The sequence below is a fragment of the Hesperophylax consimilis genome, chromosome 27 (genome assembly GCF_061612785.1).
Source record: "Hesperophylax consimilis isolate HC1 chromosome 27, BYU_Hcon_1.0, whole genome shotgun sequence".
Classification (NCBI taxonomy): Eukaryota; Metazoa; Arthropoda; class Insecta; order Trichoptera; family Limnephilidae; genus Hesperophylax; species Hesperophylax consimilis.
In genome coordinates this window covers 27608188-27626449 of record NC_142862.1, presented here as the reverse complement: position 1 = coordinate 27626449, position 18262 = coordinate 27608188, and the positions used below count along the sequence as shown (strand labels likewise).

The following is an 18262-nucleotide window of genomic DNA, read 5'->3' as shown; positions in this document are numbered from 1 at the left end:
AGTGCTTTAGTAATTCCTAAAACCGTCCTCCAACCAGAAATATTCTTATAGGTATTTCCTCACTATTTCACTTTGCATCGCAATACAAACAATATTATTTTTAAAAAAAGTTTCTGTTAATTTTTTTATTGCGTAATTCTTAGGAAAAGCCGTCATCAATGCAATGGAATAGTTAATCAACGCAGTGCTCTCGTGATTAACTTTTGACATTTTATCAAGATTAAGATTTGCATTATCGAAGAGATAGACTAACTAACCATCACGCCGTTTCCCCGCAGGGGTAGGCAGAGAGGACGGATCGCCAAACAACTCGGTCTTAGCACACACTTCTTGCCTCATTCACATTCATACATACTCTTCTATTATTCTGACTCTTGACATGGCCCGACTCGAGTATCTGATTCTTTCTTAAAAAATCTGGAATCTAGTTAAAGAGAGTAAAGGCAATATTTGTGTAATGACGGGTTTATTGATTATAATATTAAGTTCATAAAATTATATTTACGCGTCGCATAGCATCGCACCTCGGTTTTTGCTACAACAATATTTTTATGGGTTTTGACTTGCGATTCCATAGACAAAATCATATGTTATTTCGTATCCGTGGCGCTAGACTCGCACCGCACTCCCCGCCAAAGACCCGGCAACGTCAAACTAGTTTTTATGGGAGTATAAAGGCACCTACTCAAATTGTCATAGATATTTCGGTCAAAGGGAAAAAGTCGGTGAATCGTATCGTAACACTTTTGTTCAGGTGTAAAATTTAAAGTTTCAGTTGATTGATTGGCTTTGTGGGGACCGTCCGAGACACATGTAGTCGCATGTAGTACTCAGCGGCCGACTTTCCAAGATTTTTCTTATCAAGTGTTGTATTTGTCACTTCTCCGCTCGTCAAACTCTCCGTGTCGATACGTTATGGCGGATTTAGACGACTTCTTCGCGAAAAAGGATCGCAAAAAGGGAAAAACCGTCAAAAAGTTCTCCACGGCCGAGGAGATCGTGAAGAAAATCGAAGACACTAAGGTGAAAAACGACATAAAAGTGAAGAAGGACCGACAGCCCGGTATTCCAGAAGGTGAAGATGCGCCAGCAATGCCAGGGGTAATTACACACCTTTTAAATATAAACATTTCTCCATTAATAACGTCGACAGGTCCGTTCAAAAGTCATCTTCAATTCAAGCATTTCGTAATGTCAGGACCACGTATTGCGGTGACCATATTTACGAAAAAACGATTCTTTTCTTTAGACGTCATTTGAATTTATTATCCAAAGGAACAAGATGAATTAGCATTTTTGTAACTCGACGCATTCAAATGCAAATTTACAAAACATTTATAATTATTTATTTCGCTTGCAGTTGTGACGCGTTTGACATTTCTCTTGATAAGGATGGGGGAAACCATTTTTCGCCTTTTTTAAGGTTAATTTAATAAATATGATAACATTTCTTTGTCAACTTAATTGAAGCCCTCATTCATGTGTATATTTCAATGAAATTCGTATTCAATCGTGATGTCCGGCCTTAAATGTTATTTTCATGCATTCAATGCTTGCAATTATCTAAATTTTGTATTCAAAACTTTAGGTTTTGTATGTTTCAATACCAACAATTTGATAATGTTGTCTCACTGAGTGCTTTACCCGTGCTGATACACTATTATGACTGCATTACTAAACATGTACTTTATTTATTTAGCACTTTACACTTGCATATTGTTGGTTTTATAAAGATACGCTTATTGCCTAGTGGCAATTTCTTTTAACCCAGTCAGGCCCAGACTGCTGTGTTTGATCCCTTTTTCAAATATTTAAATAAAATTTGGAATAAATTGTTATTACTACAATATGTTCTAATTTACCAACTTTTACTGACTATTATCGTTATATAAAAATTAATGTTTCTTTGTTTGTACCCTACATACCTGAAAATTACTGGACTGATTTCGTTGAAAATTTCAAAGATTGTTCCTTTTGGTGTCAGGACTGTTTAGAGAGGTTTGAATGGTAGAATAAGTCGATGACGCCCGAGGAAACTTACTTTTTCTCTTCACTGGGATGAGATACGAAGACGATATAGTGTAATTTTTTTATGAAGGAAGTCATAACGCATTGTTTCTGCATTCGAATGAGTTACGTGGCCAAATTATAAACAATACACTGTAATTTTTTTAACAGTAACAATACGATATATAGTTGTGAATGGTGGAAGTGGGGTACACCCTAGGAAGACATGGCATGATCTCGTGGCTGAGTTGACATCGCATTTGGGTCCCGCCCAGGCGTTGTGTGTTCAATTCCTCGGCTGACTAAGTCCTCCATCACAACACAAGCAAACACATTTTCTGAATGCAACTGTGGTGGTAGTAGGAGATTTTCAAATATTGTCAGGTTATTCGTAACTAGGAATGTTTGTCTTTAAAAAAAAAAGAAAAAAATGCCAATTCTTAGCATAATATTATTTGCACCTCAAAACTTTACTTCAAACCATTTATAACCCCGAACAATGCTGGGTACATGTCAGCTAGTACATAATATATATACAGTTATAAATTATTGATTGCATTTATTTATCTTTTGCTAAATTAATATCAGTGAGTCATTTAAACAGAAGTGTATTTCTTGAAACACAGATTACACAAAATCGCCTTATATATTTTGTATCGTGTTGAAAAAATGATTTTGTGTGTTATAAATATTTTCTAAAATGTAAATAATATATTTGACAGTTTCTGTAAAGTGGTCGACGTATTTGAATTCGTAAATTGTGAGTTTGACTGGTATTTTGAGGTAGATAAAATACTAGGGGTGTGTCGGGAGAATATATGATGCGAAAGTAGATGATTGAAGAAGTCAGGGATGTCTGAGGGAGATATTGAGCGATGTCTGAGGCAGGATTGAGCGAATCAAACACTTGAGTCGGGTCATGTCAAGAGTCAGTACAGCGGAGGGGTGTGTGTGAATGAAGCAAGGAGTGTATGGCGTTCCATTCTCCCTGGTCACCCCTGTGGAGAAATTTAGTATTTTTGTGGTTCTTCAGGTCTTTTTTTTATGACACCTCACACAAGCGCCCCTGTCGGCACAGTGTAAAGACAGAGGAACTGTATCGCCACCCGGTTGGGCAGCGTTGTGAGGCGGATTATGGTAGAGGTTGTTCGAAGGGATTATATAATGGAGGAAAAACAGATGCCGGTAGCTTATTCCTCATGCGAGCTGACTTATACCAAAACGAGTTGAAGAACGAAACGACCCGTTCTCATGAAGCCAACATCAACTGTGAACGGATGTTCCACTTGTGTCCGTCTATTTTCACATACAAGCATCGGTGCACAGGGGATCAATGATGATAGCTCTTTGAGCAAACTCCATTGAAATTCCTGTAAAATATACTAATAATAGCTTGTCTCTTCTTGCTTCTCCTTTGCTCTTATTGCATTTTCTTTTTTCTTGGTTTATCTTGACTTTTCTTAACTCATTGTGGATTTTCTTGTCTCTTTTAGTATCTTTGTGGTAATTCTGGTCTCTTCTTGCTTTTTCTTTCCTCTTTGTGTTTCTTCCGGTCTCTTCTTGCCTCTTATTCCATTTTCTTTCTTCTTGATTCATCTTGCCTCTTCTTGGCTTTTAGTCTCTTTGTGGTTTTTCTGGTCTCTTCTTGTTTTATTTTTGCTCTTCTTACCTCTTAGCTCTTTATTCTTACTTCTTGGTTTATCTTGCTTTTTCTCGGCTCTTTGTGGTTTTTATGGTTTCGTCTGGCTTTTTCTTTGCTCTTCTTGCCTCTTAGCTCTTTTATCTTGCATTTTCTTATTGTGGCTCATTGTGGCTTTTCTTACCTCTTCTTGCTCTTTTAGTCTTTTCTTGCTTATTGATGGCTTTTATTGCCTTTCTAGTCTATTGTCTCCTCTTATTGCACTTTCTTGTTTGAAAAAACAAGAGTTGCATTAATTAACCAGAGAAGTTTCCGCTGTACATAATTTTTTTTTCTAACGGAAGGATCTATTCATGCTGGTTGCATAAAGAGTACAGAACAAACTTTCATTCACACATTACATAACAACGGTGACCCGAATGTGATTTAGTTTTTCTTTTTTGGTTTCAGGCCGGACCCAGTGGGAAGCATGTGTCTTTCGCTCGGTCTCCGATAGTAACTGTTTTCTTTGAATTCCAGGATGAGGACGAGTGGCGGGAGTATGAGGTGGCCAAGAAGGACTACACGGGGCTGAAGATCCAGCCATTGACGGGGCAGGAGCAGCGTGAGGGTGGCGGCGGGGGCCAGGACGGAGAGGGCGGGACTGGAGCTGGGCAGCAGCAGGGCTTAGGACAGAAGGGGCCCTGGAACAAGAGCAATGTAAGTATAACCAGACTGTGAGAGATACTTTGGTGAAAGATCACCATTTAAAATCGATACGTTCCTTCACCTGGCTCTAATATTTAAATACCTCATTCCTGCCATGTCTTCCTGTAACGTTCATCCTTGTACATTACCAAATCATCAAGCATCCTTTACTTAATCTTTTTGTTATCAGATCCGTTGAATCTCTCAGTATCGTCCTGGTGAAACACTATGTTATATCTTTCTTACTTAGCAGATTTAAGGATTGGGAACTGTTAAAAAGTAAAAGGTTCTACTTATGATTATGCTTATTTACGTTACAATAAATAGGTCTGGATTTAGCTACACTGTTCATTACCCGAGGGTTGGTAATTCTCTGGTTCGAGAAGCTTGTTGCTTGTCAATAACATCTCACAGGAAATTGTTACATTCTAGCGACATCTGCGGGACTCTGGAGTAAGCTTTATGACAAGCGCCATCTAACGCTTAAATATTCAACTTATTACCATACATCACACACTACAATTCAAAATCGAAACATTGCCTGAAATATCTTTAGCCGTGTTTGGTAACCAGATCTGAAAAGCGAGTGGGGAGGGTTCCCCACTACTGTCGCACAACTTTCACAAGTTTTCATCTTTTCATACATAAATGTTCTGCTAATTTTACTTTTGACACGACCTGGCTCTAATATTTGATTAAGGATTCTCTCTCCTTCGGAAGACTGATACCTTAGCCACATCCAGTGCAGTCAAAGTCAGTATGTATGTGTTCCACAAATTGCAAATTAACTTATTGTTGATTTATGAGACATTTATTTAGTTTTATTGATATTAACACACTTCAAGTGGGTGAAAATAGGGTCCCATTCGATAAAATGGATTTTTCTTTAAATCGCTATGTTGTCTTCGAAAATAAGACATACATTTAAATGAATTTATTTTTTTTACATAGTCACCACTCCCCAACTATAAAATTACTGTCTGAAATTAAAGCCTACTTTCTAATAGAACTCCATAAACTAAAGTTGGTTTTGAGCCATTTAGGGGGTATTTCACTATCTCTGATTATGTTCTGACTAAGCACTAATCCGCGGATTAGTCATTTTTTCGTTTTCACTATATCTGAATAACGCTAACGCTCGGGTTAAAGTTCGATTTGACTAATCAGTGCTCGAACCTCACGTTAGGCGCTATTCATCGAATCAAAGATGGCGTCAAAACATTCCGAGTTTGACAGCGGAGAAGTGAGTCGAATTTTGTTGAATGAATTTGAATGCTTGTATGATCCATCCTGAATTATTTGATTGTGTTCAAAATAAGAAACAATGTATTAATTCGACACGAATCTATCTAAAAATGACCTGATAATCAACATAACATAACCAAAAAAATGCACACTTTGCGGTGTGCGGACTGTGACGCATGACAGGCGTGGCAGTAGATGGAGTAACTGCAAACATTTTGCGATGTTGCCAGACTATTTCGAGTGTTATCTATCCGGAAGCTCGGCAACAATGGTGAAACGGTCGCCGTTTAATAACGAAGTTATTCTGATCTTTAAAGCCAGCCAACGGATAGCTAGTCAGATATTTAGCCCGACATAGAGAAATACCCCCTTAGTGATGTTTTATGCGTAAAAATGAATGTATTTTATTACATTACAAAAAATTAGATTTTCCACATCCCCATAAGTGAGCTTATTACCTCACAGATAGTGAGATTATTATTCTACAGTTTTAGTATAGTTTCATTTTAATTAAATATGCTTCCACACAAGAGACAAGAAGTTAACAAAATGAACATATTATAATTGTATTACATATTTATAGTTGGAACCCGCACAAAAAGATTGGCATACAATATTTATATAGAATTATCGGACAGCAATGCCTTCAAGTAGAACTACGCTTTTCCGGGAAGTCTGTTAAGAGTAAACATTAGATCCTCTTCTAAATAAAGATGCGAGGGTTTGCTTGCGACAATTCCATGAATATGGACATGCGAAACCTGTATCAATAACATGTTTGTATTTCTAATCAGCAGTAAATAATGCTAACATCCTGTTGTGTTGTGTTTGCAGGAAGAGGGCGGAGAGTCGGAGCGGCCGCCCCCTGTACAGAGCAGCCTGCCCCCGCCTGTGGCACCCCCGGCCCCGCACGCGCCTGGGGGCTACGTGCCCCCCTCGCTACGGAACCGCCCATCGCAGGGTCCCATGGGTTCTGACGGAGGGGCCCGACCCGGGCAGAGGAATGTGGTATGTGATAACTAGCGCAGACTGTGGGATTTGTGAAACTGAAAAATATATTTGTGTAAAATTTGTGTAAGTAAACGATAAATGCCTTTGAAAGATGAATGATTTTTACAATTAAAGAAAACATGATCAAGAGTCTCATTTTCCATGCCGCACTGGCAGAGTGGACTATCTAGGACCCGGATTTTAAACAAATGGGATGCAATGGAGCAATGACCAATTCTCATTCTCTAGATATAATATACAATTATTAACCTGTTAACCGGGGCATTCCGTTTTGAATTATGCACACATAATGGGCGCGAACTCTTTATTTATTACGAGGACGTAATTTCCTATTCTTTTTATTTTTATTTATGCATTATAAAAATGGAAACATCGAATTAAAAAATTAGAAATTTTACAAACAATTATAAAGATTCCAAAAAATATAAAAAAATTAATAATTACAGAACAATAAACAAAAGCACACAAATAAAATAGAAACATTGAGTTAAAAAAATAAAATATGTATAAATTCAAAACTCAATTTCCGTGTGCAAGTTCCAGGGCGCAACATATATTTCAAGGAAGTATTCTTAAGTCCTACCCGTACCCGATACTGTTTACGTTTGATGTATTTATACGTCCCGCCCGGTTAACAGGTTAATTAATTAAAATAATTTTGGTACCTTATCGCTTGTCTGAGTTGTTCCCACTATCCGTTCCAATTGAAGAAAATTCAAGTTCTAGGGTTTATTGAACCGGAATTACAAACAGATTTGATTGCCTATTTACACCTGTAACGGTGTACTGGGGATTATGAAAGTAGTATGTTTTATTAGTGACGAAACCAAATGTATTATAATTTACAGTCATTATTCTTCTTTGTATGGTGACGGAGAGTTGGTGCAAGTCAAAGTGGGATGCTGGGGTTATTTAGTCAGCTGACGTCGTGGGAAGTCACTTGGTTAAGCGCAGGTGACATTCCTCTAGGAGTTCCGTTTGAACTTTGTTTGAAACTCCATTCTGAATCTTTTAGACCCCATTTGTGCATCATATACGCACGCCTATTGTGACTGTACAGGATGCGCTTTATGTCTTCCGAGGGGGAGAGAACATTACTTTGATCTTTTTTTACCTCTTATTTGTAAACCTCTTTATTTTCAAATGATTTTACTTAATATATTAACATTGGAATAGGCATTATTAAAAATAGATTTCCTTGATGCTTATTTCTAAATACATAACCTTTTATAGTATTTGAGAACCACATTATAATATGTATGTATTTAACAGATGTTTCTATTTTTGTATTTTTATTGATTTTTCTTGCAGAAATTGTTACGACTGATTTCAAATAGGTAAATTTCGCATTAATTAATCCCAATTAAAATATGTCTTTAACCACTCGGAACATTAGAACGTCAAAAGACGTAAATATGATAATAGCGGTCAAGACATTAGTACGTCTTTTCACGTAAACGCGCGAGATTTTACAAAAATCGATTTATTTCCATCACTAGTATACGGATTGCCATGATTTAAAAAACAGAGTATCGATAATTAATAACGCTACGCGTCTGCATTCAAGAATATCTATGGAATGTAGAGGTGAATTATCTGAGTCGATTGAATCTGTCATCTTGTTCGTTCATAATTTATTGCGTTTTTAAATAATTTATTAAAAATATTTTAGTTTGGACGGTTAATATTTTGAGGTGACTAATAGTTTTTAATTATATTTCTTCAATATATAAAGTGTTATTTCTTTATGATACTCAGAAAAAAGTACATTTTTCACAGCTTTGAAATAATGGTCAGCGATTTTTACATATTTTTGACGTTTTCAGAAAATGTATATTTAGACACGCAAATATTTACGTATAACAAAACAATACGATAGTGAATTTCATAATCTTTCCAAAACATTTTTTAGAATGAGGCTACGTTTCCCAAAACGTGAGTTATGAAGCTTTTAACAAAACTCGTGAATAACACAAAAATTTTCGCGTTTTGACAGTTCGCAAAGGAACACAAAGTAAATAAAAGTCCTTTTCTGAGAGGTTAATCCTACATTATCTATCTATATAATTAAAAATGAAAATGTTAAGTCTCCGAAAATTGTTCACCGATTGCTTTGAAATTTTGACACAACATTGCATTAGAATACACATGTGTTTTTATATAACCATGTTATATAGATGTCACCTGTGACAGGTAAAAACATGCTTTTTTTACAACAGCGCTGACTGTTGGACAAACATGCTTTTATTTAAAACAGCGCCATCTGTTGGACGTAAAAGCTACATACGCTATTGTTTCTCTATCTGCATGGACAGTCTGAGACACATCAATGGGTACAGCCAGTTTTTCTTACGATAATTGTCATTTGGTTTAATTTTTGTTATTGTACTTAATTAATCAATTGTTCATTTGTTAACCTTTAACCTCCAGTGTGGATTTGTGACGTCTGTACCCGCTGTGTGTCTGCGAATCCGCACTCACCGCACTTGCCTTAATTTTATGATACTTTCAACCTTAAATACTCGTAGCAGATAAGAAAATAATGTATCTTAATATTATTCTAGCTCATCGTTATGTAAATACATTTGTATTTACAAAAAAAATATTTACTGTAATACATTTATTTTCAAATGTCTTTTAAAATTTAAAAAAATTATTTGATTATTGAGGATTGAACCTTCTTACCCAGGAACTAGAGTCGACAACTCTAAGAATCCTGCCAAATGCCGATCAGTCGGCAGAACCGATATTTATTTCCTATATTAACTGTTGTAATTTCATCGGATTTCAGAGAAATGCGTATATATCCTCATGTTTGTGCGTGATTATCACCAAAAGTTGGTAGAATGCATTGTCATTGACAACGTGTCTATCTGCTGAGTTTCAGCTCGATCAAATGACGGAAAGTGGGTTAATTTTCGGCTTCAAAGATTTGCATTCATTCATTACCAAAATCAAAAGTGAAATTCAAATAGATGTATTCAAAAATGATTTGTCATTGAAAGGGTTAAGAATTGGTCCAGAACATATTTGGTCATTTTAAAATTAAATGTAACCTTCCCTTTTAATTGTAAAAATGTTTAACACCTCGCACACACGTGTAAGAAACTACAAAACTTGAAAAGTTCTAGTAAAATGAAATTAAACTTCAAACCCTTTTAAGATCTTCATATTAAAAATAAAAGTTATTTATTAGTAACTGCGCCAATGAGTTATACCTTGCTAGAATCAGCATAAAACGCTGAAGTTTTTTGTAGTTGTTCTACTTTCTCTAGTACATATTTTTGGTGTAAGGTAAATTCAGATGCTAAGTCATTGGATATGATACGAGTCTCTTATGTGTCTAGGTAGTTTTACTAATGAATATGTTGTCATTTTGCAGAAAATGCACTTGCCCGATATCCACAGTGAAGAATACTTCCCAACTCTGGGCGGGGCTGAGAAGCCGGGGGGCGCATCTAAGGGCAGCGGCGCCTGGACCGAAGCTGCGGGCGGCGGGCCGACCAAGACGAACGCGGGCAGCCGCACCAACCAGCCCCTCTCGCTGGGCAACCGCTTCACCTCGCTCACCAACGACAGCTAGCCGCAGGTACCAATCACCATGTTATCTAATCAGTCGTTACCATCACTTCCCTAGGAAGACCCAGAGGAAAATAATTTCGCTCGGGGCCTATGTCATCTTTGGATGGTCTTTTTAAGGATTAGAGGAAGTTCAGGAATAAGGCATGAGGAGTGGGTAGGAATCTGGGGGTTAGTGTGTCCAGGAGTGACGGGACCTATGAATCCATCCTTCCCACTGCGGTGCAAGCCGATGGCTTGAGAGACTTCTGCTGGAGGTCAAAAGATCTCCCTCAAACAGTCTCAAACCGGCCCGCCAATTTAAATGGGTTGTTGACTGAATGATTCTGTGGTTCTCCAATCCGCAGAATCCAAGGTTGCGTGATTACTCTCGGTGTGTAATAATGAGAATTTGATTATTTTCAATGTAGTTTTTATTTTAACAAAACTCACATTACAATAATTTTATGAACAAAACAGATTGCGTGCTTTAGAGGAGATTTAGGGCTAAACCGGCGGCTAGACCACTGGAGAGAGAATGAAATATTTCCCGCTCAATACCTCGCGCGCAGTCTTACAGTGATACCAGTCTCACATGAATGTAGGTAAAAGTAATGTTGTTATTATTTTCGGGAGATGTAAACTTCCTATAATTTACCCTACATAACAAATACATTGCAAAAAAATGATTTGGTTTAATATATATATAACACTTAGGACAAAAAAGGTTTCGCATAGTACACATAGCTAAAAGGATAAAAAATACTACATTTGGAAAATATCCACATTTCTTGCGAGGCCCTTAATTAACCTAGTAAGGGGGTATTTCACTATCTCTGATTATGTTCTGACTAAGCACTAATCCGCGGATTAGTCATTTTTTCGTTTTCACTATATCTGAATAACGCTAACGCTCGGGTTAAAGTTCGATTTGACTAATCAGTGCTCGAACCTCACGTTAGGCGCTATTCATCGAATCAAAGATGGCGTCAAAACATTCCGAGTTTGACAGCGGAGAAGTGAGTCGAATTTTGTTGAATGAATTTGAATGCTTGTATGATCCATCCTGAATTATTTGATTGTGTTCAAAATAAGAAACAATGTATTAATTCGACACGAATCTATCTAAAATGACCTGATAATCAACATAACATAACCAAAAAAATGCACACTTTGCGGTGTGCGGACTGTGACGCATGACAGGCGTGGCAGTAGATGGAGTAACTGCAAACATTTTGCGATGTTGCCAGACTATTTCGAGTGTTATCTATCCGGAAGCTCGGAAACAATGGTGAAACGGTCGCCGTTGAATAACAAAGTTATTCTGATCTTTATGAGTAAGATGTTCAGGAGTACAAGTAAGTGTATAGTACATAACATAATAAACCGAGTATGAACCATATACGCACGTACAATACAAGTTATCATAGAAAGTTCTGTTGTACTGTTGTTCAATCCTGGTCATAGAATCCTATTTTAGCAAGAATGTCTGGTATTGATAATAAACAGTAATGCAATTATACAGGGTGTATCGGCACATACCCGACAAACTTTAACCAGCTATTCCTTAGCACATTTGGAGTAAAAAATGTTATGGGCACTTTGCTGTTCGGTAACATTTTTTTCAATTAAAAACAAAAAATAAATAAATAAATCCACACTCCGTCACTGTCATTAGCATTGTTTCTCGTGTTCAACAGCTGTTATTAGCAAGTGTGTCAAAAAGCGTCCTCGCTCTTTCATACACACTAAATAATAATAGTTAAAAATGAGACGAATGGTGGCATGCCATTTCGTTGTGATTGTAAAAGCGCGCCAATATAGGTACGTACGTACATTATTCAACGAAACTTGAATAAAATATTGTTTCAAACTTTGACAAAGGATAAAACATTGGTGACATGTGGTGAAAATATGAATGGTAATTTTTTTATTAAAAAAAAATGTTAGCGCACAGCAAAGTGCCCATGACATTTTTTACTCCAAATGTGCTAAGGAATAGCTGGTTAAAGTTTGTCGGGTACGTGCCGATACATCCTGTATACTATTGTCTTCTTAATGTTATGATTTTCATGGGACAATGTCCATATGAGCCAAAGAGCCAGCCTCCACTTGTACATATACTAATAATATATTTGTTTCAGGCATCCATCGGTCGCAAAACGGTGCGACCCTAACCTGCCACGCTGTGCGGTCTGACCGCGAATGGTCTTCAAACTACACACTGTGCAACACCGAAATATAACTAAACAAACATACAACAAATATATATTTATATCTCACCACCAACTACAAATTTCCGCGTGCGTACATCTCCTCAAATCAACAAAACAATCATCGTCAATCTTGCAGCAGTCGTAAGTGCGCACGCAGGAAACAGACATTTCGTGTCTTTGGACAGTTTCACGTAACATTGAAGTTGGAGAAATAGCAAAGCGGCATCAGTTTCTTTTTACATGTTATGATTTCATTTTATAATGATAATATTTTAATGATTGGAATCACCTCGAGGACAAGCCATCCACGTTACTTTCAAAGCATTTTTACACATTTACAATGTTTGTCGCTGCGTTCAGATCGGGAGTAAAAAGCAATTTAAACCATCCGACTTTTAACTCTAGTCTAAATGTGACTTCTGTGCGTGCTAGCGGCTTCTATAGACTTTGACGCATGTTCAATTGAATTTAAGATAATTTGTACGTATCTCAATGTTTGTAAAGTGTAAAATAACGTCAATATATGATACAATTCAAGTGAATTTTAAGACATTTCTTATGTTTGATAAGTATTAAATTGAGTCAGTTTTCATACTAATTATGTTTTATCATTCTTATTGTATTTCAAACCATTTAATACGCATTGTAATAAAATAATGTATTTTACAAGGAAATTATAATAATACATTGGTTTTCAACATTAATGTGATGAAAAAAAATTTACATCACACATCGGCCTCATTGGCCGGATCGAAGGATCTATCACACCCCTTGATTTAGATTATTATGATATTCTCTTACATGGCCAACCTCAAATATTTGGTTTACTTGATCGTGCCATGATTGCTGTTTCCTAACACACCCGAATCATGTATTTTTCTTACTCTCTTGTAGAGTTATATTTTAAACGGGCCTCTTTTTCTCTTATTCAATATATTTTTTTGTTTTTGAACTTGTTTTTGTATCTGCAGGCGTGTGCGAAAACATGGCTATACTCCTATCACCGGCACACTTGCGGTGGTTAGAGTATATCTTTTTATAATAAGCTGATTTCATCAAAATTAATTTTTTAGTTAATTGATCAAAAAATGAAGCACCACAGAACACAAAGTTCACAGAAGTGTCACCAATTTGTCGCATCTGAAATTTTCTAAAAATTGACATAATTTTTTGCTAATGGCGCCTCTATATATTTTTTGTTCTGTGGTGTATGATAAATATTTAAAGGAAATTTTGTATTTTGATTTGATGTATATTTGTTTTGTACAAAAATAATTTATCGAAATGTTTGGTTTGTTTCATCACTCGACTGTTAAAACCTCAATTTGGCATTTTCCAAAAAAAAATCTTTTACTTCATAATTATTCAGAAATTACTTAGTAGGTGCGCATTAAGTTTTTACCATGACTGAATGGGATTTGAGTTTCATATAACCAGGCGACTGCTCTAAATTACTGAGCTATTAAGTCAACCTATACACCCGCTATAGCCAATATATATACATGTTCAGACTTACTTATAAAGATTCCCTAATACGCCGCTGCAGCGATGGTATAGCTATATGAGGAAGAGGGCCGTATACTCAGGTTTAAATCTTTACTCATAATAATATTCATGCAAGATTTTTTAGATTGGCAAACTCAAAAACACGGTCATTTTTGCATTTCGCATTTAGTTGCTAACTTCACGTTTCTTCAGATGACATTTGCGATATCATTGACCTGGTCTGCTTCGAAATTTGGCCAATTTGATTATGCGTTCTGTATTTGCTTCGGTAAATCGATTTAAAATATTCCTCTGTTAGTGCTGCAAAAGGGTATTACTGCTTTTTACATTTTCATATCAACCAGATTGTTAACAAAGTCCACAATACGTCCCTATCCTGGGGGTTGGGCGGTTTAAACATCTGTCAGCCACTAATACTGCGGTATTACGGCCGGTATACTCAGTACGCATGATTATGTGTAACGTTTTTTTGCTAAGCTGTTACTATTCCTCTGTATTATCTATTCTGAGTAACACGGATTGAGCATTTAACTAGTTTTGTGAATTTGTCAGCGGAGGTTTTAACATTTATCTTTTTTTTTGTAGCAGATTGTGACTAAACATATACGCCATTGTATATTATTTCACTATTGTTATGTTAAAAAAAAGATGTGTATTATTATTTCATTCTGGTAAATGAAAAAAAATGCTTTGAAAGTTGGTGTAGGAATCAATTGTTAAATATCAGTGTATTACTTTTTCTCATTGCTATGAATTCCATGCGCTCTATTTACTGAGTAAATTTTGTTTTTTTTTTACTATCGTTAAAGAATAAAATGTAACTTTGTTTTTGTACAAACATTGATTATTTACAAGAGACTTTTTTTTTTGCGAGTTATCCCTAAATGTAATTATTATTATTTGTCATTCTATCCTTTCCTAACTTCATATCACATTTAAGGGAATTTTGTGATATGATTTCCATTAACCTGGGTTACTCCCCCTTTAACGCATGGTCCTGCATTCTTCCACTAAATTACCTGACAGTGTGGAATACCTACATGAGTGACATTGCAACAATTTATTATACATTACCGGTCTGTTATGAAAACCTGTGCAGTGTGCTCATTAAGTGTTCCCTCAGTGCATACCTACATGAGTGACATTGCAAGAATTTATTATACATTACCAGTCTGTTGTGAAAACCTGAGCAGTGTTCTCTCAGTGCGTTTAATTCGAGGCTATTACAGAAGCTTGTGCATTGATAACCAGTAGTGTTCCTCGATATTGATCGAAGAGACCAGGGGTAAGTCAGAATCCCTTTCCAATTTTAACTGTTAACCAGTTCCATGATAACTCGACACATTTATTTATTTTTTCATGTTCTCCATAAAACGGTTATACACCAATATATCATGGAGAAGATTACAAATTAAAAAGTTTACAGAGGCAGTTTTACTATTTTGTGACATGTGTTATAAGATAGTTACTGAATTGTCTGTAGGTGACATTGAAAATGTCGATGGCTAATGCAGAATCGTTAACCTGTTAACCGGGGAGTTCAGTTTTGAGTTACGCAGCATATAACAGGCGCGAACTCCTTCACTAGGACGTATCAATACGTCACGCCCGGTGGACGTTAATTTTATTTTAATTTATTTTTTATTTATGCATCAAAAAAAGGTTATATGTAATTACAGATCGATAAATAAAAGCACACAGATAAAAGAGAAACATTGACTTTAAAAAATTAAAATATGTAAAAATTAAAAACTCAATTTCCGTGTGATATGTTCGGAAATATACGTCCCGCTCGTTCCAGGGCGCAACATATATTTCAAGGACGTATTTATACGTCCTACCCGTACCTGATACTGTTTACGTTTGACGTATATATACGTCCCGCCCGGTTAACAGGTTAAGCAGTTGAGTCGCTCTGTTTATTGGCGCGTTCTGATAGGCAGAAGTCCTCGCTTTCGGAGCATATAAGAGTGCATGGGATCTCCCTCGAGTATAATTGTTAGGGACATAAAAGTTAACCTCTTTCAACATAGGCGGATTATGTATTGTACCAGAGATTAACTTAAAAAAGTGTTTGCCTAAAAATATTTTTCTGCGGGCTTCTAATGTATTGAAATCGAGCATTCCTGTTAAGAACAAGGATGGATACAGGAATGGATAGTATGTATATTCCCTCATATACAGGTAACGCATAAACCTTTTTTGTACTTTTATTTCTAAGATATGGTTTTGTTCAGAAGGGGCCCAAATAATGGAGCTGTATTCCAGGATGCTGCGGACAAGTGCTTCATATGTTCTCCGTATTGCAATTCCATTAGTAAATGATCTCGCATTACGAAGAACAAATCCAAGCATTTTGTTGGCGCGGGAGACAATGTCATATATGTGGGATTTGAAAGAGAGATTTGCTTCGAAGATCACCCCAAGGTCACGAATCTCGTTTTTGCGTGTTAATATATTTTTATTAATGTGATATGGGAATAGAAATGTATCTTTGGATCTTGTAAATGTAACTACACTGCATTTCTGGATGCTGAAGGGTAATTTATTTAATTCCGACCATTTGACAAGAGAATCAAGATCATTCTGCAGAAGAATGGAATCGATACAACTTTTGATAGCTCTGAAAAGTTTGATATCGTCAGCAAAGAGGAGATATTTTGAGCGGTTAATGGTCTTGCCTATATCGAATAAAAGAAAGAGGAGGGGGTCCTAGATTCGATCCCTGGGGAATCCCGGAGTTAGTTTTGTATTCGTGAGAGAACTGGTGTCCGTAACTGACATACTGGCGACGATTGTGTAAGTAGCTAGCTACGAAAGCGAGAAAATCCTGAGAGAATCCGATGTCACTCAATTTTATTAGTAAAATATCATGGTCGACTTTATCAAATGCTTTTTCGAAGTCTGTATAAATCACATCGACATGTAAATTTTTTTTTTTTAACATCTATATAAAGTCATTACTAGCGATGAAAAAAAACTAACATACAAACTTACCTATTTAATCTAGTTTTTGTTTCATCACTTTTTATAACTATATATCACTTTCTAAAGGTGCGTTGAATTGTCATTTTGGTGAGTTATCCTGTCACCCCACTAACCACAGCTGCCCAATAGTTGTCAGATATTGATTACACACAGATTCGCATACAATATTTACGATTGCCCCGGTGAGGGAACAATTCACAATCGAAACATTGCTTGAAATGGCTTCAGCCATGTTTATTGACCCTATCTGAATAGTCGGGTACTTCCCTTCCTTCTTTCCCTCCCCATTCCCTTCAATTTCACAACATCCCCAATTGTGGATGTCTTAATCAACATTCCCTCTAATCTTTACTCTGTGTGCGCAGCACATCAACTTATCTGTGAAAGATATTGAAGAACGAAAGAGGCAATTGCACAAATATATGCACATTCATGCGTAGATAAAATTAAGTATAATAAAGTTAACATACCACAAAATAAATTACGTATATGTATAAAAAAGCTAAATAATTAAAACAAAAATAAAAAAATACCTTCAAACAAGATACATTCTTTTCTTCAATATGTGTGCGGAAGATGCAAACATGTGTGCGGACAATTTTTAAGAAATGTGCGGCCGCACACATCAGAGGGATCATTGATCATAATATTGACAGTGAACAGACCAAAACCATATCCTTGGACATAAGGAATTGGAAGGAGACAGCAGAAGATCAGCAGGAATGGAAGTTTTTGCTAAATACAGCCAGGAGAGTCAAGGGTTGTAGCAACATAAATGATTTAATGAAATCAATCATTATTAACCATTGGGGTCACTTAGTGCTTTATTTCTCACAAAGCATCGAAAACTAGCAGTGCTAGATCTGTCACCAAATGACAGATCCTCATAAAATTCATTCTATTTCTATTACGGTAAGACATAATACATGAACAGATTTAGAAAGAGAGAACACCAAGCTTTCTCTTAGCATTTAAATGTTTAAAATAGACGCTTCTGCATAATTTTAAATAATTCTATAAAACAGAAAACCGCCGTAGTTCACCCGGTCAAGGTTAACTAATTTTTTTTAATAATAATAATGGTAAATACACAGTTCACAAAAAATAACCATTTGGCAAGCGATTTCAAAAACTTAAGCTGTGTTTGGGTTGAAATTTTTATTTGCATAATGTCCCTTTATACATCAAAATCTGAAGTAGTCTTTCTTCTGCTTGCAAAAACAGTATTTCATTTTGAGATATGTTAAAAAACAGCAATTCTAGTTAAAATTGAATATTTGGTGACATGATATTACTTCATCTATGCCCAAGGGGTCAGTACCAATCACTCCCATGGGTGAACCAATCCTATGTAATTTAAATGGCAACAAAAGCTCGTTATTTATAAAAACCAACCAAAATATGC

At 36.1% G+C, this 18262-nt stretch overlaps 1 protein-coding gene across 1 annotated transcript; it reads left to right on the top strand.

Moving 5' to 3' along the window:
• The first annotated feature begins 821 nt into the window (after positions 1–821).
• Positions 822–15191, top strand: LOC149410878 (protein CDV3 homolog). The gene is made up of 5 exons (XM_089647906.1): positions 822–1101; positions 4166–4345; positions 6413–6586; positions 9972–10178; positions 12292–15191. Exons 1-4 carry the CDS (start codon positions 916–918, stop codon positions 10170–10172), a joined length of 741 nt encoding a protein of 246 aa, XP_089504032.1. The 5' UTR covers positions 822–915; the 3' UTR covers positions 10173–10178; positions 12292–15191.
• The last annotated feature ends 3071 nt before the right edge of the window (positions 15192–18262 follow it).

Excerpts from the sequence above, each read along its gene's own strand:
- LOC149410878 (XM_089647906.1), top strand. The coding sequence starts at position 916 with ATGGCGGATTTAGACGACTTCTTCGCGAAAAAGGATCGCAAAAAGGGA. Across the intron at positions 1,102-4,165 it reads ATGCGCCAGCAATGCCAGGG|GATGAGGACGAGTGGCGGGA; the intron begins GTAATTACACAC and ends TTTGAATTCCAG. Across the intron at positions 4,346-6,412 it reads GGCCCTGGAACAAGAGCAAT|GAAGAGGGCGGAGAGTCGGA; the intron begins GTAAGTATAACC and ends TTGTGTTTGCAG.